The sequence below is a fragment of the Tachysurus fulvidraco genome, chromosome 20 (genome assembly GCF_022655615.1).
Source record: "Tachysurus fulvidraco isolate hzauxx_2018 chromosome 20, HZAU_PFXX_2.0, whole genome shotgun sequence".
Classification (NCBI taxonomy): domain Eukaryota; kingdom Metazoa; phylum Chordata; class Actinopteri; order Siluriformes; family Bagridae; genus Tachysurus; species Tachysurus fulvidraco.
Genome location: NC_062537.1, coordinates 20,862,672 through 20,887,671, shown reverse-complemented (window position 1 = coordinate 20,887,671; position 25,000 = coordinate 20,862,672). Strand labels below are relative to the sequence as shown.

At 42.5% G+C, this 25,000-nt stretch overlaps 1 protein-coding gene across 2 annotated transcripts in view; it reads right to left on the bottom strand.

The window, feature by feature from the left end:
- Positions 1 to 15,807, bottom strand: part of rc3h2 (ring finger and CCCH-type domains 2) — a 31,060-nt gene extending 15,253 nt beyond the window's left edge. Inside the window, exons 1-8 of one of the 2 annotated variants that reach the window (XM_047804829.1) lie at positions 15,601 to 15,807; positions 7,290 to 7,593; positions 6,355 to 6,472; positions 4,302 to 4,535; positions 3,797 to 3,972; positions 2,629 to 2,829; positions 1,308 to 1,440; positions 113 to 231 (exon numbers count right to left, since the gene is read on the bottom strand). In XM_047804829.1, the coding sequence (XP_047660785.1) occupies positions 113 to 231; positions 1,308 to 1,440; positions 2,629 to 2,829; positions 3,797 to 3,972; positions 4,302 to 4,535; positions 6,355 to 6,472; positions 7,290 to 7,520 (1,212 nt within the window). In that variant the 5' untranslated portion in view covers positions 7,521 to 7,593; positions 15,601 to 15,807. Of the gene's footprint in view, positions 1 to 112; positions 232 to 1,307; positions 1,441 to 2,628; positions 2,830 to 3,796; positions 3,973 to 4,301; positions 4,536 to 6,354; positions 6,473 to 7,289; positions 7,594 to 8,889; positions 9,131 to 15,600 lie in introns of those variants that run through there. The other variant, XM_047804831.1, reaches the window with a different exon arrangement.
- Positions 15,808 to 25,000: the final 9,193 nt, after the last annotated feature.

Here is a 25,000-nt window from a genome sequence, read left to right as displayed (position 1 = left end):
GTGTCACTGTGTAATGTGTCATTGTGTAATGTGTCAGTGTGTAATGTGTCAGTGTGTGTGGAACACGTGTGAAATCTGCAAGCTGGGAAGTGAGGAGGATTTCTGCACTTACAGGAAAGGTCTCGTGGCTCTTTTTGCTAAAATTCTGAATGAATTCAACGAGCCCGTGGACCACCAGCTTCGCCGCCAACATCACTGACTGGAGCTCCTCCCACGAGGGGACGGCTGAGTCTAGAGAGAGAGAGAGAGAGACAGAGAGAGAGACAGAGAGACAGAGAGAGAGAGACAGAGAACGTCATTCTTCATATTGCATAGCGTGTGTGTGTGAGTGTGTGTTGCGTACAGGACTCGGGTCTCTGGTGTCCTCAGACTGTAAAAACTCATTTCTGAGATCAGATGAGAGATTTGTCTCCCAGTCAGAATCTGCCCTATGAGTAATCATCACAGACACCGAGCAAGACCACGTTCACAAACACCACGCTTTAGAATAAACACCAGCTCCTTATTTATTATTACGTTCTCACAGCCATCGAAACATTTAGTGACGGTGTGTCATGCCTCTTTTCCACCAAACAGAACCGGGTGCTGGTTCAGAGCTCATGCTGGTGCTGGTTCAGAGTCGGTTCCCGTGCTGGTTCAGAGTCGGTTCCACTGGAGAACCTTCTAAGAACCGGTTTGCCTTTCCTTCAGTTAGAGAGCGTCACAGAGCCGAGTGTGACGTCACTGTATACGTGTCACGTTACACAGCAACGTTAGCGCAGCAGCGACAAACACAAACACAACAATGGTGGATGTTACTTTACTGTTAATGCTCATGGCTTTGTGAACCTACATTGGCATCCAAACGCGGTGAATAAAACGTGTACGTGCGGCTCCGTGTAATCTGTATAAACGGAGGTTGTGATGGAGAAAGTACTTAACGTTATTTTATCATTAACACAGAAAAAAGTTAGCCTTAGCATGTAGCTACCTACTATCATGTGTGCTGATAACTGATCATATTGTGGTAAAGTAAAAGTGTATTAAACATTAGTATACTTAAGGTACGTTATCAAATGCACTAACAGTAGCCCCGCCCACAGCCCCGCACGCAAGTGGTTCTTAAGTCTAGACCAGCGACGTTTTGGTGCTACTTAAGAACCACTTTTCCTGGTTCAGAGCCGGTGCTTTGGCGGTCGAAACAGAAAGAACTGGTTCTAAATTAGGCTCCAAACCTGCACTCGAACTGCCTCGGTGGGAAAGGGGCATTTGAGAGTCTGATGTGTCGGAGAACCAGGAGGACGGCACCATGAAGATCTCACACTCACCCAGGTTCTGGTCAATTCCAGCCAGAAGTTCTAGCGGAGCTCGGAGGATGTTGAGGTTTGCCGGGTCTCCGGTTCTCTGCAGGACGATCGTCAGCTCCTGAACGCTCTTCACAAAGGATTCTGGGGACTGAAGCTGGAAAAATGGTGTGGGGAAAAAACAGTGAACAGAATGTAAACTACATGGGTGTGTGTGTGTGTGTGTGTTTTCTCAGATTATTAATCTCGTGTGTTTGAGATCAGGTGAGAGAATCAGGTGTTTCTCTCACTCAGAATCTGCCCTAACGAGTAATCATCACTGACGCACACACAGAGTCACACACACACACAGAGTCACACACACACACAGTCACACACACACACACAGAGTCACACACACACACACAGAGTCACACACACACACAGAGTCACACACACACACAGAGTCACACACACACACAGAGTCACACACACACACAGAGTCACACACACACACAGAGTCACACACACACACACAGAGTCACACACACACACAGAGTCACACACACACACACAGAGTCACACACACACACACAGAGTCACACACACACACAGAGTCACACACACACACAGAGTCACACACACACACAGAGTCACACACACACACAGAGTCACACAGAGTCACACAGAGTCACACAGAGTCACACAGAGTCACACAGAGTCACACAGAGTCACACAGAGTCACACAGAGTCACACAGAGTCACACACCATATATGTGTGTTTAAATTCCAGGCTGCTTTCAGAAGGATGTTTTATCCTCCGTCAGTAAACACAGTTACACACCACTGGTTTGTTGTAGGCGTCTTTGTAGGTGGAGATGATTTGTTTTTTATAACTGTGGCGCGTGGGAGAAGAAACCAAACCGTCGGCCAGAAAAAGAAAATAAAACCTGTTTAAAAAACACTTTTCTTTGTGGATTTTATTTGATATATAAAATAACCTGAAAAATTTAAATAGAGAAAAAAAAAACAAAATTTAAGTTTAAAAAAATAAATAAAAAGTACTTTATTTTAATACTTAAATTATTTAATACGTAAATAAAGCAAAATAAAATCAATAATAAACGTAGACAATTATTTTAACAGAACGTAAAAAACTACTAAACAACGTGAAGTTTCCAGGGTGAGGAAGCCCCTGAAGCCACGCCCACAAAGCCCACTATATATAAACAATAAAATATTGCCATAATAATAAAAGCTAGATTTTAGACACACACCGAAACGCCCTTGTGTCCTCAGCCTCAGGGGTAAATCAGAACTTTTTTTCGAGACAGTAAAAGTGAAATAAACAGGAAGTAGGCGGTACCTTGTCTATGATGGACTGCATGTGTGACTTGTGGGCGAGGTCTCCGTACAGCAGAGAGGACCACTGCTCGGGAGAGATGCGTAGCCCCGCCTCCATGGCGATATGGACAATCTGAGCATCGTGTTCACGTCTCAGAGCCTCGTAGGTGCGAAACTCCTCCTTCAGCTGCATCAGTGAGGAGTCTTCGTCACGCTTCGTCACCTGGGAAACAGGAGCCTTAATTACGAGCTCGTTCATCTCGGCGCGGTGCGTTCGGTGTTCTCAGACTGTAAACAACTCAGGTCTGAGATCAGGTGAGAGAATCAGGTGTTTCTCCCACTCAGAATCTGCCCTATGAGTTAATCATCACTGACACCAAACACACACACACACAAAACCTCTTCAATTGCATTCTGGGACAGGGACAACATTCCTGCCCTGCCAAGCACGTCTGAGTCATGACATAATACACCTCCATGACAAACACCCCCCCCCCCCCCAAACTTCAGCATCTTTACACAACACCGAGATCAGACGATCTGTTGCTCTGCCACGACGCCAATAAAGTAAGGAATAAATCGCTCGCCGGCACACGGTCAAAATGTACCTTAAAGCAGGAGGCGCGGAACATAAGCTGCACCATGTGACCGATGTCACACACACACACACACACAGAAATGTACCTTAAAGCAGGAGGCGCGGTACAGAAGCGGCACCATGTGACCGATGTCACACACACACACAGAAATGTACCTTAAAGCAGGAGGCGCGGAACAGAAGCTGCACCATGTGACCGATGTCACACACACACACACAGAAATGTACCTTAAAGCAGGAGGCGCGGTACAGAAGCTGCACCATGTGACCGATGTCACACACACACACACACAGAAATGTACCTTAAAGCAGGAGACGTGGTACAGAAGCTGCACCATGTGACCGATGTCACACACACACACACAGAAATGTACCTTAAAGCAGGAGGCGCGGTACAGAAGCTGCACCATGTGACCGATGTCACACACACACACACACACAGAAATGTACCTTAAAGCAGGAGGCGCGGTACAGAAGCTGCACCATGTGACCAAGGTCACACACACACACACACACAAATGTACCTTAAAGCAGGAGGCGCGGTACAGAAGCTGCACCATGTGACCGAGGTCACATACACACACAAATGTACCTTAAAGCAGGAGGCGCGGTACAGAAGCTGCACCACGTGACCGATGCTCGTCTTGGAGGCTTGAGGGAACCGAGCTTCCAGCTTCTGCACCACAAAGAGCACCAGAACCTTGCGAGAGAGGGCCGAGCCGTCCTCGAGAGCCAGCAGGACAAGCTTCAGGGCGTCCTCCTGCATCGCTGACACACACACACACAGAGTGATGTTTAGACACAGATATAATCAGCTACAGGAGACAGGACTCGTGTCTCTGGTGTCCTCAGGCTGTAAAAACTCATTTCTGAGATCAGATGAGAGATTTGTCTCCCAGTCAGAATCTGCCCTATGAGTAATCATCACAGACACCGAGCAAGACCACGTTCACAAACACCACGCTTTGTTCTCTTTATGTTCCTCTGCTTAGTCAGCAGAAGGTCAGACGACATGTCTCCTAAACCATGAAGACGCTAGAGTGGTGTTTAGGTGGATCATTTAATACAAAGAGATCTTTAACCTCCACGAGACTCACCAGGTCCGAGGAACTGACACCCACGCGCCCTGACGGCGGCCCACAGGTTGGCGGAGAGCTGCTGAGGGTTCTGGTGCTGCAGGATGAGCTCGGTGATGGTACGTTCTCCCAGAGAGCGAGCCGCCCGCAGCGCCCTCACCCGGCCCTCCTCCTCCACCAGCTGGCAGTTCACCAGCGTCACCAGCTTCCTCTGCATGGGCCGACTGAGCGCACTCCCAATCTGAGACACCACGCCTTTCTCACACACACACACACACACACACAGAGAGAGAACAAAGTTAAGCGCTTCACGTCTCATGTACATTATTGTGGCAGAATCATTTAAATGTTGGTCACTGAAGCGAAAAGAAAGAAACATTCAGGTGAACTGAAGCAGGTCACATGGGACATGAAACAGGCGTGAAATCACAATCATCACCCTGGGTTTAAAAAAGCTCCGATTTTGTTCAGTAAGGCTGCAGCTGGCAGAAACTGTTGGAACTCTTGAGTTTCATCTCTGACGCACAAAAGCTAACCACACACACTGGGCAAACAGGAAACACTGATACACACACACACACACACACACACACACACACACACACACACAAACAACCACACGAACAAACGCATACAAGAAGGCTGACATTCTTTTTCTCGCCCTCATGTTCGCGCTCTCTCTCTCACACACAGTGACACACACACAGTGACACACACACAGTGACACACACACAGTGACACACACACAGTGACACACACACAGTGACACACACACAGTGACACACACACACACAGAGTCACACACACACACAGAGTCACACACACACACAGAGTCACACACACACACAGAGTCACACACACACACAGAGTCACACACACACACAGAGTCACACACACACACAGTCACACACACACACAGTCACACACACACACAGTCACACACACACAGTCACACACACAGAGTCACACACACAGAGTCACACACACAGAGTCACACACACAGAGTCACACACACAGAGTCACACACACAGAGTCACACACACAGAGTCACACACACAGAGTCACACACACAGAGTCACACACACAGAGTCACACACACAGAGTCACACACACACACACAGAGTCACACACACAGAGTCACACACACAGAGTCACACACACAGAGTCACACACACAGAGTCACACACACAGAGTCACACACACAGAGTCACACACACAGAGTCACACACACAGAGTCACACACACAGAGTCACACACACAGAGTCACACACACACACACAGAGTCACACACACAGAGTCACACACACACACACAGAGTCACACACACAGAGTCACACACACACACACAGAGTCACACACACACACACAGAGTCACACACACACACACAGAGTCACACACACACACACAGAGTCACACACACACACACAGAGTCACACACACACACACAGAGTCACACACACACACACAGAGTCACACACACACACACAGAGTCACACACACACACACAGAGTCACACACACACACACAGAGTCACACACACACACACAGAGTCACACACACACACACAGAGTCACACACACACACACAGAGTCACACACACACACACAGAGTCACACACACACACACAGAGTCACACACACACACACAGTCTCACACACACACACAGTCACACACACACACAGTCACACACACACACAGAGTCACACACACACACAGAGTCACACACACACACAGAGTCACACACACACACAGAGTCACACACACACACAGAGTCACACACACACACAGAGTCACACACACACACAGAGTCACACACACACACAGAGTCACACACACACACAGAGTCACACACACACACAGAGTCACACACACACACAGAGTCACACACACACACAGAGTCACACACACACACAGAGTCACACACACACACAGAGTCACACACACACACAGAGTCACACACACACACAGAGTCACACACACACACAGAGTCACACACACACACAGAGTCACACACACACACAGAGTCACACACACACACAGAGTCACACACACAGCTTAGACTCGTGCTGGTACCTTTTCCCCCAGTGATGGGTTTGAGGTAAAGTGCCAATTCCTCCACACACGTCCTGCATATTTCATAATGCTGTGCGTCTTCAGTGCTGCCCAGAAACACACTCTGGCTTTCAGGAACCTGCACACACACACACACACACACACACACACACACACACACACACACACACACACACACTAAATTAAAACAAATGAGTTCCTTTATAGTTTTTTTATTATCTAAACCACACATCCGGACAGATAAATCTTCCCCCACAACAACAAATTTCCCACAACTATTTTTAGCCATCACACTTCCCCACACAATGGTGTGTGTAACACATCTACCGAATATATCCTCCCACGACACCCCCACCTGCCACACGACACCCCCACCTGCCACACGACACCCCCACCTGCCAACCCAGAACACCAGCTCCCAACAGTCACCTTCATACACCATCCCAGAACATCCATCCAGTATCCCAGAATTCACAGATGTAATCCCAGTACACCCAGTTAGCACCTCATGGCCAGCCACTACAACACCCACACACCCACCCACCCAGCTCCATCTTACACACACCAACATAGACACGTATACCAGAAACCCAAATTGATCATCTCGAACATTCCCCATTATCTAAAACATCCAAGTGCTATTCCAGAAGACCCCTGCTATATCCCACCATCTCCAGAAGAACCCTGCTATATCCCACCATCTCCAGAAGAACCCTGCTATATCCCACCATCTTCTAGATACCACAGAATGCCCCCAATACTCCACCATCCCTAACATCCACCTGTTACACCAGAAAGCCCAACTGTCCAATCGGAATTTCTGCCATCTACACCAGAACATCCACAAAGGATCGAAACTTCCACAAAACCACTATTCCATACGCATTCTGCCGTAATGCCACCCGTGTTGCCCCGCCCCACCCCACCATGCTCACCTGCGCCCCCAACAGCAGCAGCAGGGCACGATTAACTGGCAGCAGCTCGATGTCGATGCTGATGGAGGTCTGGTCAAAAGGACATGCTTTACGGTGTAGTTTGTGGAGACACGTCTTACACACGGTGTGGGAGCAGCCCAGGCTGATGGGTTTGTGTCCACCAGCGTTGAACTCGTTCAGGCAGATGGGGCAGGACAGGAACTCTGTCCACTGCGCCGCCTGCACAGGCATCCTGGCTCCTCCGGGGGGCGATCACGTGCTCCCAGAGATCACATGACACCTGGCTTCCACTGCTCATACACGCCTGGACACAAACAGCCACATTTATATTAATAACATTCAGTTCTAACTGTATTTGAACAATTACCTCTTTATAACAGTTCTGGGGCAATTAAAGTTTAATAGATTATGACATCCGAAATCATCACTCAGGTACCAAGAATGTGTTTATATCAGTTTAGAGAAAAGAGAAATTTGTTTTATTCATTTTTTTAGCTTCATTATTATTTGTTCATCTTGAGCAGGCAGCGAATATACATCTATCTGTCTCTCTCTCTGTCTGTGTGTCCCTCTCCCTGTCTCTCCCCCTCTCCCTGTGTGTCTCTCTCTCCCTGTGTCTCTCTCTGTCTGTGTGTGTCTCTCTCTCTCTGTGTCTCTCGCTCCCCCAGTGTGTGTCTCTCTCTCTCTCTCTGTGTCACTCTCCGTCTCTCCCCCTCACCCTCTGTCTCTCTCCCTCTCACCCTGTGTGTCTCTCTCTCTCTCTCAGTGTCTCCCTCTCCGTGTGTGTCTCTCTCACTCACTCTCTGTGTCTCTCCCTCTCCGTGTGTCTTTCTCTCCCTCCCTGTGTGTGTCTCTCTCACTTTGTGTTTGTGTGACTCTCCCTCTGTGTGTGTCTCTCCCCCCCCACGTGTCTCCCTCTCTGTGTCTCCCTCCCTCCCCTCTTTCTCCCCCTCTCCCTCCCTCCCCTCTTTCTCCCCCTCTCCCTCCCTCCCCTCTTTCTCCCCCTCTCCCTCCTCTCTTTCTCCCCCGCTCCCTCCTCTCTTTCTCCCCCTCTCCCTCCTCTCTTTCTCCCCCTCTCCCTCCTCTCTTTCTCCCCCTCTCCCTCCTCTCTTTCTCCCCCTCCTCTCTTTCTCCCCCTCCTCTCTTTTTTGCACTTAGAAACAAAAGATTAAACATTGTGACTGCGAGAGAAAATCAATAGAAATTTAAACAAAATAAAAATTCGAGTTAAAAGAGTTAAATATGACAAAAATGACAAACAAGAGAAAAAAAGGAGTTAGTGAAGTGAGAAAAGAACAAGGGATGTAAACAGGGACGAGAAGAAAGAACAAAAAGAGAAAAGAAAAAGAAAATGGAAGGAAAAAATGTGAAGAAAAAGAGAAAGACACAAAAAGCTATGAATGACTATCGAGCACGTGGCCCGACCCCAGTAGCGCGTGCACGTGTTCACGCCACGTGCTGCACGCGCACTATCAAAAACGGCTCGCGCGCCCGTTAAACAACCGACAAACAATCAGACCACACAGAAATAAACTTTATAACTACAGAGCGGAGACCTGAGAGTCAGTAGACATTTTCTCCTCTGTAACGCGATATTTACCGTCATTTTCCTCTTCAGGATGCGCTCGTGGGTCAAGAGGACTCAGTGAGTGAGCGAGCGAGCGCGCGGTGTAACGGGAAAAGTTTGTGTCTCTGAGACGTTAAAGCTCATCATTCAGTCACTCATCACTACATAAGCGCATTATAACGCGTATAAAGTGACGCCTGTGGCTCCCCATGTGCAGCACTACACATGCACTGGGAAGTTTTTCTTCTTCTTCGGCTGGTTGTGTGTGTGTGACGGTCCGCGGGTCCCGCACACACCGCCCCCTAGCGAGCAGCCAGAGAGGTGCAAACACCAGGAGAACAGGATCTACTTACAGGATATATCTCATTATTGTCTCCTTATTTAATGACAGTATGTGATTGTTGCAATGTAATATCTCATTATTTCACTTGGTATCTCGTAGTTTCAACACTATAACTTGACATTTCAGGATATGGTCAATATTGTGACTGATATCTTTCTATTTCAAGATAGTATCTTATTATTACATAATTATTTTCACTTAAAATCTCATTATTCATGAGTATCTCATTATTTCCTGAACATATCTCATCATTTCCTGAACATATCTCATCATTTCCTGATAGTATCTCATCATTCATAAGCATCTCATTATTTCCTGAACGTATCTCATCATTTCCTGAACATATCTCATCATTTCCTGAACGTATCTCATCATTTCCTGATAGTATCTCATCATTCATGAGCATCTCATTATTTCCTGAACGTATCTCATAATATCCTGATAGTATGTCGTTATTTCCAGATAGTATGTCATTATTAATGAGCATCTCATTATTTCCCGATAGTATCTCATTTTTCCTGAACGTATCTCATTATTTCCCGATAGTATCTCATTATTTTTCACATAACAACCAATAATTACAAGACAAAGTGTCATTATTTTGATACTAATATCTCATTATATTGAGACAGCATGTAATGTTTAGTTAATATTGCATGATTCCCACCCGGTAGATTGTTATTCTGTCTTCATTTAATATTTCCAGTTTAAATACAAAGTGCATTATGGGTATTCTGTAGCTGTTATAGTACACACAAGTCTGTTTATTCATTACATTATACAAACAACTACATGTTTAGCTGTCAGTAATTTTGATGAATGATAATTATTTCCTCATTATTTGGCTCTTTATTTCTAGTCATCACTATACAGTGATCCCTCGAGATACGAGCGCTTTAACATACGAATTTTTTGAGATACGAGCTGTGATTCGACCAAGTTTTTGCCTTGAGATACGAACAAATTTTTGAGATACGAGCATCCGAGCCGCCGCCGCCGAAACAAAGATCCCCAACAACCACGTGTGCTCTGTTTCCCCCGCCTCAGCTTCCCGCGTCTCACTCGGTTAAAGCCGCCTTTCCACTGCACACGACAAACAACGGCCGATAAAACGAAAGTCATTCATTTCCTATGGAGAGTCGCCAAGGCGCTGCGTGAGCTGCCGAACATCTGCCGACCGAACAGGTTTTTATTAAAACGACCAGCAGATGTTAGTGAGGAAAGAGTGACAAGAAAGGCAAAAACTAGTGAAGAGAAAAGCGATGAAGAAAATGGCGCAAAATTAATGTAAAGAAAACAGAAATTGTAGCAATTAAGTTCAGTTCAGTTAAGAGGATTTCACTTAAGTTGGTTCATTTTAGTGAAGGTCAGTTAAGTTCCATTTAAGTGTAAAGTAGCATTAAGAGTGTACAGTAGCGAGTAAGTGAACGAAAGTGAAAGTGTAATTCCTCCTAACTCCTCCGCCTGTTTACTCCTCCGCCTGTTTACTCCTCCCTCATCTTCCGAAAAGTAAAACCAGTTTATTTTTTCAACATTCTCTTTTATTACTGTATGTTTTTATACAATATTTGTCATTTATAAATACAGGTACTGAACATTTTTCATATTCAAAACACATAAAACAACTGGAGAGGAATTTTGAGAGCTGGAACGGATTAATGGGATTTCAATTCATATAAATGGGGAAAATTGCTTTGAGATACGAGCAATTTGAGATACAAGCAATTTGAGATACAAGCAAGTTGAGATACGAGCAAGTTGAGATACGAGCAAAATCACGGAACGAATTAAACTCGTATCTCCAGGTATTACTGTATTTATTTTTGCGTCAGTCATTTCTCGGGTAAAGCAGAGTTCCTGGACAAATGTCCGATCTGCATTATTAGTATGTTATATTTCAGGATTTCTGATGAGACACATGATGTGTGACGTAAAGCACTAAATTTTTGATGTCAGGAAGTAACTGACGCCCAGCACCAGCACTTCCTCATGGACGACGTGCCACTGTGTAAATATCACTGAAGTGAATACAGTGAACAATGAATACAGGCTAACACGAGTGACTCCATCAAACTAACCTGTTATAGTTAACTGTGGGATTTTACATATACTTTTATTATTTTTTTTACATATTACAGTACAAATGTAAGCGCTTTAATACTTTTTTTACCTCAGGACATCCTTAAAAATATTTTGGTTTGAGTAACAGTAAATAAATAAATAAACAAACAAACAAACAAACAAACAAACAAACAAATAAATAAGGGTCTGTAGGTTGGTCTCTCTTTTTTTTTTTTTTTCAAGTTTCAATGGAAAAAAAGTAAAATTTTGGTGCCGGTGATGACGTAGGTATGACTTTAAACAAATTAGCATATCGTGACGTCACTGACTGGGTCTTCAACCCGTGCCTTCGGGCGCATCGTTGCAAACCTTATTTTGATGATGGACAGATTTTCCAGAACTTCGTGCCAAGTTAAAGCGGTGTCGAGCTGTTTTAATGAATTATTTAGATGTATCATGGCGCCCGAACCCGTACGACTTTGAACGGTGACGGCGAACATTTTGTTTACTGCAGCCGCAGCCATCATTAAAGAGCGTGACCCGTCGACTCTGACAGACTTTGACTCTGACTCTGAACGAGAGAATGAGACGAAGCGAACTCACAGGCCGTAGTGTGACATCCGGTAACCAATAGTGACAAGTGACAAAGTGACGTGACATACGGCTAAGTACGGTGATCCATACTCAGAATTCGTTCTCTGCATTTTAACCCATCCAAAGTGCATACACACAGCAGTGAACACACACACACACACCGTGAACACACACCCGGAGCAGTGGGCAGCCATTTATGCTGCGGCGCCCGGGAAGCAGTTGGGGGGTTCGGTGCCTTGCTCAAGGGCACCTCAGTGTAAACATAGATGACGTCACGGGTTTTTATTTAAAAGAAAGAACGTAGCCTTTGTCTGTATGTAGGCCAATTTATATATTTACAATACTTACTAAAATATAATTCATATTATTTTATATTATATATATATTATATTATATTAGTTGTCTGAAGCGTAAAAAAAAAAAGGTCGGTTTTAACGCAAATTTACACCAGGTGAGTCGGTCGGACTTAAAGCAAAAAAAATAAAAATTTGAGTCGGTCCTAAATTGACGGTCGGTCGTGTTACGGCAAACAAGAACATTTTTAAGGAAGGCCTCATTTGCAATGGAACTCCTGCCTCTTTTACAAGCTGGAACAAAAGACAGCACAGCACTTTCATTTACTCCAGCTAAAAGAAAAGCTTTTTGCATATTATATTTTTTTTGAAGTTTCTATTTCTTTTACTTGTAAATCTAAATCTGCTGCAAGCGATCTGACTTTGGTACATCGCTCGTCTTCGTCTTTAATTCGAAAAAAATTAAAGAAAAAAAAACCCCGAAATAAACATGCCACTAGTCATCAAGACACATCTGCTGAAGCATGTGTGTGAGTCATGACACGCTGAGCTCATCACCACGCTGCATCTCATCCGACTGCTTGCTTTTCAAACCTCAATAACCGAAACCTCAGTTCTGCTCTGCACAACATTCGCTGTCAAACATAATACGTAAAAGATCAAAACCCAACACACGACGCTCGGTTTCATAACAAATATACGTGAAATAACTGCGAGTAACTTCGTGCCAAACATCAGAAACTCGTGGGTCTGAGTTTCAGTGGTGGAGATGATGTATGTAACATGACGTGGTGTACATGTGAGCGGTTTTGTGTCGGAAAAAAAACGACAGTGTGAGAAACCGGTGCTTAAATCTTACCATCTGCTGCAGACCTCACATTCGAAATGGAGGCCATGATGAGCTTCTGTTACTGAAACGCCTCCGACTTACGGCTAAAACCGACCGATCGACAACGAGGCCGCGAAGCCGTACGTGTATGCGAGCGTGTTTACCTCGTAATGACCGGATTTCTGACCGGATTTTTTTACTTGCACAGAATATCAGCCACGTCTGCAGAAATTCACCTTCTAACGACTCGCCGCATACTAATAATAAAGCAAAGACTAATTATACTCCGACATGACGCAAAGGCGGTGTGATGTAAACCAAGACACACACTGTTTTAAATGGGAAACTCATTCCTCCAACGCCAAACCTCAAATTGGACTGGTTAGAACATGAACCCTCAGTCACAGACAAGTCAGGGGGCAGAGATGGGGGCGTTGGGGGTGGGGGTTGGGGGGGTTCCAGATCACTTTACAAGCCTCTAAAAGTTCACCACAACAGGACTATTACCATTAAGAACATCCTGTCCCCTACACACAAACACACACACACACACAAACACACACACACACACACACACACTTCACCTCAGATTTGTTTCTTCTCTTCTTTTAACTGTGCTATTAATTTGTTCGTGTTATTTATTACCAACCACAAAAAAAAAGACTTCCTCATTTTTCATATTCTTATAAACGGTTTAAAATTGTACATAAGGATGTTTATATATATATTTTGCAAAACTGTATTTCTAGATTTCCACATTTTGATTCACTGCAAAAGAGTCGACTCGATTCCAAACCGAGTCGTTGCGATCGTCACTCATTGACACGATGCAAACCTGAAACCCGTTTTGCTCTCTTTTCAACTGAACGCTTCCTCCTCCTCGGTGGAACTTCTCTAAACACTTTTCTATAACGCTTTTGTTTCTGATAAACCACGTAGTGATGCTTACAAATCTCTAATTGTCCATGAAATCATTTCTAAATAAATACTGTGAAATATTTAGATTCTAGTATAAAAGTGCATCAACACAATGCAGTTACAGGTTATGTGTTTATTAGCGAAAGATGTTTCTATAGACACCAAACAGAAGTTAAGCAAGTGCCGTCTGGGTCAAAAAGTCATTATTAAGTAAAAATCAAAAAGCACACGTTAGAGAAGTGAAAGTATAAATAAATGAAGTTCTGCTGAGAGAAAGTCGAGTCCTTCCGGGTTTTAAGACAGCAGATGAGACTCAGAAATAAAAATTTGGTCAAACCGTGCGAAACTTTTACACGACTCATTTTACACGATTCCTTTAAACGAAAATTTCAAATGAGGGAATGTGGTAGCTTAGAGGTGAAGGTGTTGGATTAGTGCTCGGAAGGTCATGAGTTTGAATCCCAGGTCCACCAAACCGCCACCGCTGGGCCCCTGAGCGAGGCCCTTAATGCTCAGTTGTATAAATTAAAATAAAATGTAAGTCACTCTGGATAAGGGAGTCTGTTAAATGCCATGACCACGGACAAAAACCACGTGTCTACAAAGTCGGTGGATAGATTTCTGTCTCTGTCTCTTAATTGTTTGTGGAAAAAAAAAAATGATTTATTAAAGCTGAGGTCTGTGTTGCAGCCTGTATGAGTCTGTACAGATCTGAGTTAATTATGTCATTGTATCGGTACCTTAGAAATAGTCAGAAATTAAAAATAAAATAGAGCCCTAACTGTACTATAAGTTGTAATTCATTAGTCACAACTGAAGGATTCACTGTGTTCTCTATGTTAGTTCTGTTTACATTGTTATTTCTGGGTCAGAAATATAGAAACAGAAGATTGTACTGTTTGTTTGTTTTATTTTATGTTTGTATTGTTATTTTATTGTTCGATTAATAACCAGAACAGCTTTTACCCGTTCTTTTGACTTAACTCGATTCACACATTCGATTCTTTTGACTCAACTCGAATCACTTAAGAATCGAATAAAACAGAAACGATTCATCTGCGAGCAGGTGAAACTTTTGCTACGAGACACTTCCTTCATGCACCACCGTCATTTCGACAGCCGAACACAATTACGTGCAAAAACACAGAATCTTTTATATGATTCATGGAATCAGATTCATGAGTTAAATTTAAAAAAAAAACTGTTTAAAACATGAAACACACCATTTATTTATCGCAGCATTCATTCTTTATGTGTTAGACGTACAAACATGATACCAAAGTGTTGTAAATTGTAATATGATGTTACTTTGTTTTTTTTTTCTGTATTATAACAGATTGTAAATAAAATAATGTTAAATCTTTAAATCGATTTTTAGTACATTATTAAATATAAAAAAGTGCTTTTTTTTTTCATTCACACTTCTATTGAATGTAATATCTAACTATGCAATCTGTCCAAACATCACCTGCAGATTTTATATCAGTGCAGAAATCTAATCTAATCTAATCTAACATCTCATCAGCATCCCATAACATCAGATGATAAACACTGGAAAGATGATGCATGCATTTAGTCACCTGCTGATATTACAGAAGAATGCGTGGGTATAAATCATGACAGCTTTGTGCTGAAAAAACCCAAACCATTCAAAACAAAAACACTGCCTTTATTTTCATGCATCTGCAAGTCTTAACTTCACTTACCTTAAAGCAGAGAGACAAATCATCTTAGAAATAATCCAGTTTTATTCCCAGGTCAATTAAATATTTTCCTGATTTAACCTCAAACCCTCGGAAAGAACAAGAAGGCACTTTGTTCCACGTTTAAAAGTATGTGTCTTGTCCAGGACGTCATAATAAACCTTACTTGTAATCTCTAGCCAGCTGTCTTGCGCGTGCCCGAGTCACGCTCGCTCCCGTGGGCTCGTCACAGCGAGAGCGCGGGGTCTGATGTATCCTTCCGCCGGGACTAGAACACAACGCCTTCCAGCACGTTTAGTACGCTATTAAAAATACGAGTATCGCGTGGAATCTCTGGACAGAACATGTTATTGATGTGCGAGGAGAGCTGCAGGAGCGCTGAGTGATTGTGTCAGGGACTATTTGTCCTCCTGCGGAGTGAAGGATTATTAGCTGTGAGGCGCCCAAGCCGGAACGAGCCGCTTTTCGAGGCGTGGGCCGCGTCGCTCGGTGTCTTAAAGAGACAGCACGTGGTGATGCGCACGAGCGCTGTGTAAGAGTACTGCAAATACCTCCTTAATGTTTATAACACTGTTTAATACACTGTTTCGGTGTGTGTTTTTACACCACTTTTACTTCCTAATTCTGGTTTAAATAAATTCTGGAAATAATCCTTGTGATCACAGTGATGAAGATGATGTCCTGTTTTCTGATAAAGGCAAAGCTCTGAGTTATTAAAGTGTTTTTTTAAGGTGTGCATGATTTTTGTGCTCAAAAATACGATTCGAATCGTTTGTATCGTGTCGCATGACACTTTGCATGCAAAAGTGCATGTGCATTTATATTGTATGGTGTGCATTTACTTTAGTGCTTTTTCTTTTCACGTGTAAACAAAATATAAAATGAGCTGTAAGAATAATCCCACACTTCCCTGAGATCACACACTCATGGGCTCTTTAACACCCAGGAACATTTGTTCATTCATGCAATTATCCTATCAGCCAATCAGGTGTCAGAGGCAGTGTGAAATCATCATACAGCTTATGTGACGTGACGTGACATACGGCTAAGTTAGAAAAAAAAAGTGACATACGGCTAAGCACGGTGACCCAGACTCAGAATTCTACTGTCACCCAGTACACAGTGTGGAGTGATGGTTGTGCCTCAGTCTGTGTACCAATGAAGGCTGGGAAGGGTTTAATCTATGATAAAGTGTTGAAATAACATCAGATGTCTCTCACATCTGAGAAAAGGGAATAATGCACCTTAGGGGCAGGGACTGATGTGTGTGTGTAATAAAAAGGAAAATACATCAAACACAGACAGATAAAAAGACAGATACAGAGGAACAATATCAAAATATATCACTCAAATAATCATATCACAGTGAGCAGAAAAGTATCTCATATATATATATAAAACAACAAACTTTGAATCAATATATAAAAACAGCTGTAGACTTCCCCAACACACACACACACACACACACACACACACACACACACACACACACACACACACACTTCAAATAACTATATTAAAGACACATAATCTCATGTTTGTATGACTGTTTCTACGTTTCCGGCCCTTTTGAATAAAATGAAACAGTGTGCTGTCGCCCTCTTGTGTTCACACGCCGCACTGCAGTCCAGTATAGTAAAAATAACTTCATTTAGTTTTCCATTTAAGTCAAATTGAATAAGAAGATTAATATAATGACGATATAAATATTGAATTCAATTCAATTCAAGTTTATTCGTATAGCGCTTTTTACAATAGACATTGTCTCAAAGCAGCTTTACAGAACATAAACATAGAGCAGAAGGTAAACATAAGGAATAATAAAAGAAATATCGAATAGTAAAAAAAAAATAATTAACAGAATAAAAAATTATTATATATATAGTTCACAATCTGTATGTATTTATCCCCCTATGAGCAAGTCTGAGGTGACTCGGGCATCTGAGGTTACTTAAATTGGTAAAGGAAGAAACCTTGAGAGGAACCGGACTCAAGGGGGAACCCATCCTCATATGGGTGACACTGGGGGTGTGATTGTAATATACAGTCAGTTAAATGTTGTATTGGTGTAAGGATCATGGACTTCTGATCTCCTGAGTATCACAGAGTCTAACTGGAGATGTCTCAGGATTCTTAGAGTCGGCCTCGGCTCAGTGGACGTCCAAAGGCTTCGTCCCACAGAGGACGTTGGGAGCTGGTACAATAAATAATTACATACTAGGCTACGTTGAAAAAACGACATGTCAAAAATGATAAGATAAAATATTATCATTTTATAACAGGATTAAAAACAAGAAGTCAAAATAAGGAGCCATAAAGTAAAACATCACAAAACGACCTACTAAGTCAGAATCCGTTAAAGTAACAATATAATGAAAGATAAAATCTTAAATAATAATAAATAAAATCTTCAGTTATTAAGCTGAAATAAGGATAAATTGTCTTAAAATAATGAGATTATAAGTAAAAATGATGATAATAATCATGAAACAACGAGGTCAATAAAAACAATGATTAATAAATAAAAATATTTATTAATATAAAACTGAAACAACTAATAATAGAGTCGCGATGAAACTTTTGACGATTTCAAAAGAAGTCAAAATAATGACATCATAGCTAGAAATAAAGGCAAATAAATAAATAAATAAACAAATAAATAAATAATCAGCAGATAATCACTGTAAATATTCATATCGAATAGGTGGCGTGTATTGAGGTGTAATGTGTAAATGTAGACACCAGGGGGCAGTACAAGTCTATAATACACACAGTGCACCTCCACTGAAGGTCTGCTAACGAAATTCACACTTAGCAAAACATTTTTTGCATGTTTTATTTACTAAAAAACAACATATTTTTTGTTATCCGTTTATTGTTGCAATTAACATCCATAAAACGAGTTGTAGCCGTTACTATAGAAACGATAAATACAGTAAGAGCTGCTGTATAGAGAACTAATCAACATCTTCTGACCAATCAGGAGACAGAGTTTAAGGGCGCTGCGTTAAGTTTCAGCTTGAATTTCTTCTGCTTGATGTCGACCACACACCCTGGATTAGAGCCGTCGTTTCCAGCCGCAGCAGGTTAATAAGGTTGGTATATACAGCATGGACTCGGTGAGAAGGAGTCTGAGTAAATCATATACACAGAGCCAGACATCAGTGTAATAATCCCACACCATGACAGGCTGAGGGTTAGTGATGTCACAAGCGAGGGAACGTTGCATGTCTGTGCTGATCCTTGGCATGAAGGTGGACTGATGTTTCACAAGATGCTCGGCCGGAGATCGCTGGCAGACAGAAAAACATTACAGTCATTAAAACCACTCCAGTGTTTAACGGATTAAGGGTCTGTGAGGAACATTGTTTACCTGTGTGCTTTAGGATCGTCTAGACTGGAAGTCTGTTTAGCTTGAAAGGTGTTGGCTGTGTGAACACACACACACTGTTTAGTCAAGAATCATCTCTACACTCTTCTCTACATGCACAGGAAAGCTGGTGGTTCTGCATCATCATCTGAAAAAAAAAAAACATCAAACAGATTAAAATATTTCAGAAGAAACTTCAGGAAGAACCCTTGAGGAACTCTCTTAACCCTCGTACTGACTGATCCCTCAGAGCTTGTGTGTAGATCAACAACAAAGTGTCATCCTTTAAAACTACAACACTTTATGGATGCTAGGAGCTTCTAATTATTCTTACAGAACCATTGTAGCATCTACATAAAGGGAAATACAGGTTCTTTACATCTCAATATGGTTCTTCAAAACTCCTGAACATGACAAGCACTTAGTCAAAGGTTCTTTGACTAAGGTTTAATCATTAAAGCTAGTTTCCACCTTTTAGGAACTCTTCAGGTTCTTCAGTGATTCCTCAGAGTGATGTTTTTTGTTCTTTTGCACCATTCTGTGTAAACTCCAGAGTTCTGTGTGAAAACCGCAGGAGATCATCAGCTTCTGGAACGCTCAATCCGTCACTCATGCTACAGACGAAGTCCAAGAGATCAGACTTTCTCTTCATTCTGATGTTTGAGGTGAACATGAACCGAAGCTCTTGTACACTGTACACTGCTGCCATGTGATTGGCTGATTAGATAACTGCATGAACTGTCTCTGGAACAGTGTGACTTCACCTGCACCTTTTAACACCGAGCTCCATCATCGTGTCTGAAGCTCCAGTTAAAGTTCTCGCTCTGCACGAACCTCAGAGTCTCCGAGTTCTACTGCTTGTGTTCTGTTTGGTTCTTGGGCCCAAATCTCTGGGACCTTTTTCTTCTCTTCTGTTTCCTGTAAATGAAGTTTTTCTTCCATAAATATAAACAGACATTACTGTCCAGACAGAACATGGGACACTAATTACTCCTGAACACACACACACACACACACACACACACACACACACACACACACACACACACACACACACACACACACGCCACTGCAGTGTCTTCAGAACTATAATATAAATATATAATTCTATAAACCTGTCGTTGGTGTAAGACCCACCCTGGGATGCCAGTCTTTAACTAATTCCTGCATCATCTTCATCTTCATCCTCATCCTCATCCATCCCTCTATCTCAATATTGACTCTCTCTGGTGTTCGGTCGTCCTGATCGCCTCAACGTGACATTTCCTCAAGCCAGTGCTTATTTAGTTTTTGTATACTCACGTCTCTTGTTCTCAGAACTCTTCCTCATCCATACACACACACACACACACACACACACACACACACACACACACACACACACACAGAAACTACATGACCCATCGATTGACTCCTGAGTTACATATTAAACACCACAGTGAGTCTACAGTGAGGTCAACAATCAGCTCAACATTCATTCATTCATTCATTCATTCATTTTCTACCGCTTATCTGAACTATCTCAGGCGTCATCGGGCATCGAGGCATTATACACCCTGGACGGAGTGCCAACCCATCACAGGGCACACACACACTCTCATTCACTCACACACTCACACACTACGGACAATTTTCCAGAGATGCCAATCAACCTACCATGCATGTCTTTGAACCGGGGGAGGAAACCGGAGTACCCGGAGGAAACCCCCGAGGCACGGGGAGAACATGCAAACTAATTAAAAACACATCTATATACACGTGGGCAAAAGCATTCTGACTGTCTGGGTTGTAAAGTAGAATAAAATTAAATAAATCTACAGTTTCAATAAAAATATTCTAGGATTAATAAAATATATAGAAGTTTATTTCGTAATGTGTCGAATGAGATCGCTGCTAGTTTGTTGTTTGTAGCTGTGTTTTTATGATTCCTGTGAGAAAATAGTGAGGGCCTGTCGTGACGATGTCATAGCGAAGGGGGCGTGGCTACGGTTATCGTTACTGTTACAGATTTAGTTGTTAGCTCATATAAAAAAATAAAAGAAGTTATAGATTAAAAGATTATAAGATTAGCCGGGGTGGGGAGGGTGTGTGAGGGGTGGCACGGTGGCTTAGTGGTTAACACGTTCGCCTCACACCTCCAGGGTTGGGGGTTCGATTCCCACCTCCACCTTGTGTGTGTGGAGTTTGCATGTTCTCCCCGTGCCTCGGGGGTTTCCTCCGGGTACTCCGGTTTCCTCCCCCGGTCCAAAGACATGCATGGTAGGTTGATTGGCATCTCTGGAAAATTGTCCGTAGTGTGTGTGTGTGTGTGTAAAGTGAATGAGAGAGTGTGTGTGCCCTGTGATGGGTTGGCACTCCATCCAGGGTGTATCCTGCCTCGATGCCCGATGACGCCTGAGATAGGCACAGGCTCCCCGTGACCTGAGAAGTTCGGATAAGCGGTAGAAGATGAATGAATGAATGTATGAATGAACATGACTTATTTCCCTGTGATTATAATAAATAAATTGATTGTCTACACTATTTGCGTTCAGTTCTTAGTAAAACGTTAATATTTATTATCAAACCTTCAGCTCCTCACGTGTGTTGGTGCTCGGGTTATTACTCGGTTCAGCCGTAGAGCCGATAAACCGAACCGTGTCTTTATTCTTTTAAATCACAATTTGCTTTGGTGCAGAGGTGGCAAAAGTACACACATCCTTTACTTGAGTAGAAGTACAGATACTCATTGTTTAAAAGACTCCAGTAAAAGTAGAAGTAGTGACTACACTCTGTTACTCAAGTTAAAGTAAAGAAGTTTGGGCTCTGACATGTACTTAAGTAAAAAGTCGCGATACTACTACCTGTGGTGTAGTCTAGTTTTTTGTAGTGAGTATACTGTGATCCCCCCCCCCCCAGCCTCATACACACCCATCCTAGAGCGACACCCCATAGGCACCACCACACTCACTAATGCATAAAATATGCATCTACATGTAATTGAGAGCATTATTAAAGACTGCTTATGTGTTATCAACATTCACATTTATGATAAGCAACAAAAGACAGTCAGCTGATAAAACCTGAGCTCCAGGTCCCATATCCATATGACATTTAAGGCGTAATGTAATCAGACAGTTGGCAGCACACATTGACTTTCACAGTAGGAAAACATATAGACTATGAAAGTCAGCGTGCTGCCAACTGTCTGATCACCAACATGTTTCAAATTATCATCTTTTGTGTTAAACAGAAGAAAGAAACTCATACAGTTTTGGAACAAATTGAGGGTGAAGAAATAAAACAATTATCATTTTTGGGTGAACTTTATACCTTTAAGAGCTACATTTAGCCTTAAATATTATATGAATATGGGACCTGGAGCTCAGGTTTTATCAGCTGTACGTTTTCAATGTACAATTCATGGTGAACATAAAACATTTGTTTATTGCAGAATATTATGATAACTGGTAGTTTATAAAGCTTTATAAACACATGTGTACTCGGGCTGTGGGTGAAATGTCACCCGACGCTGCTGTAGCTTTAGGCGCAGGCTTCCGAAGACACACAGAGTTTAGTTTGGGTCTGCTTTCGTTTCAGATCTTCTTTTACATTAGTTAGTTCATTTCAAATTTGCGCCACAAAACACAGCCAAGCAACTCATTTTCCTCCTTGGTAGATGACGTCAGATCAGGTCACAGGCCACGGAAGCCCCAATGGTCCAAAAACGTTAGTGATTCGCAATCGCAGCCACAGTCTGTGTTCGCAACACAGTGCAGGTTGAATTTATGAATGAAAGTTCTGTCACAAAACGATATTGTTACGTATCCTCACGCTTTTTAAGCGGGTAAACGGAGATCCTTGGCATTTCCCAGTGGTCAGTATCACGTGCGTATCACGTAGACTACACCACTGACTACCACAACTGGACGTCAAGGCCATATCCCAAACTGTAGGGAGATTCCAGCTCTGTCCTTCAAAACAACTCAAAATTATTGTGATGTTTTACAAATGACAAAATTAATGTTAATTAAATTAAGCACTTGGTGTTTTTTGGGTTGACCCCAGGGGCAGTTCTAGGGTTTCATCTTTAGGGGTTTTTAGCCCTCAGTGAGAATTTAAAACAAGAAGAGTTCTATATTATATATTATATGACAACCCTGGTAATAAGAATAGTGACATTTCACTGCTTTTGGTTGCCGTCTTTTAACGTTATAGATAAACGCCTCCAGCTCTGACTGCGCGTGCATGCTGCGCGTACCCGTGCTTCTCCGTTCTATTAAAGTAGACAGCTGAAGACGCACTTTTGAAAGACTACAACACGCGTGTAAAAGTTTGGATAAAAGCAAAGTAAAAAAAAACAGCTTTTGGATCAAACTGATAAATAATTTTCTTTCCCATCGACGACACGTCCTGCATTTTAATGTCATTTTTATTGTTTATTTATGAAAGTAAAAATGCTCCTTATAGTTTTACGGTGGCTGAGATTACAGACAGGGGGCTGAAGCCCCCCTAATAAAGGGCTAGAACCCCCCCTGGGTGACACAATTCGCAACGCATTCGCCAGGAATCCTTTGTGACGCCGATTATTACAAACATCTCCCTCATATATGGCCATGTGTGTTGAGGAATGTCCTCGTTGTTAGTTACTTTAACATCGGTGACTCCCTCTGAATGAACATTAGCCATTCCTTTTGTAGGCGCTGCTCATTGTTAGCTCCGCTATCCTTAGTCTATGTCTGATAGCCAGTAAATAATACAGTACACCAGTCACATGGGGGAAAAGCCGCACAATGATAGGATGATAGGCTGGAAACAGCGTCCAATGAGAAGGAATAATACTAAAAGTAACGAGTCCGTTTGGGAAATGTAAGAAGTAAAAAGTACAGATATTTGTGTAAAAATGTAATGAGGAAAAGTCAAAAGTTGTCCGAAAAATAAATAGTGGAGTAAAGTACTGATACCAGAAAAATGTACTTAAGTACAGTAACGAAGTATTTTTACTCCGTTACTTCCCACCTCTGCTTTAGTGTAAAAATCTGCTCTGTTTGTCGTTTAGTGTTTTTTATCTCCTGGAAGTTTAACACAACGCAAACTGTAAGACGATCCTCAACACGGGCCACTGAACACGAGCTCTACGTAAATACGGGACAGGTTTTTGATCTCTGAGTGCAAGCTTTCGGAAAGCAAATAGTATGCAAATAATTTCTATTGAAGTTCTGGGATCAAGACACACGTTTAGTCTATCAAACCTCCGAAGTGACAGAAAGCTGGAACACAGGAGGATTTATTCACAGAAATGCAAACAAATCACACACAAGAGGCGGGAAAAAGGTTCTTTATGGGTTCTGTATTGATAATAATAATAATAATAATAATAATAATAATAATAATAATAATAATAATAATAATAATAATAATAATAGGGGGGTCACGGTGGCTTAGTGGTTAGCACGTTCGCCTCACACCTCCAGGGTTGGGGGTTCGATTCCCGCCTCCACCTTGTGTGTGTGGAGTTTGCATGTTCTCCCCGTGCCTCGGGGGTTTCCTCCGGGTACTCCGGTTTCCTCCCCCGGTCCAAAGACATGCATGGTAGGTTGATTGGCATCTCTGGAAAATTGTCCGTAGTGTGTGAGTGTGTGAGTGAATGAGAGTGTGTGTGTGTGTGTGCCCTGTGATGGGTTGGCACTCCGTCCAGGGTGTATCCTGCCTCGCTCTTAAAAATAAAAACACGAGAAAGAATCAACAGGCCTTTTTTCGCAACGATGACACAGAAGAACCATTTTTCATGAAACGGTTGTTAAGAAAAAAACATTTTCCCACTACAGGGAGCCTGAAAACGTTCCATGGGTATGAAAGGTTCTTCCCAGAACCCTGATACCCTGACAGAGAACCAGAACCTTTATTTTTAAGTGTTCCACTACACAAAAAGTAGTGGAAATATTTCTTTAGACGATGAAAAGGTTCTTTATGGCACTGAAAGGTTCTCTGTGGAACCAATTTTGCAAAAAAAAAAAACAGAATAAAAACCCTTTTCGGTTCTTTCTGGAACTG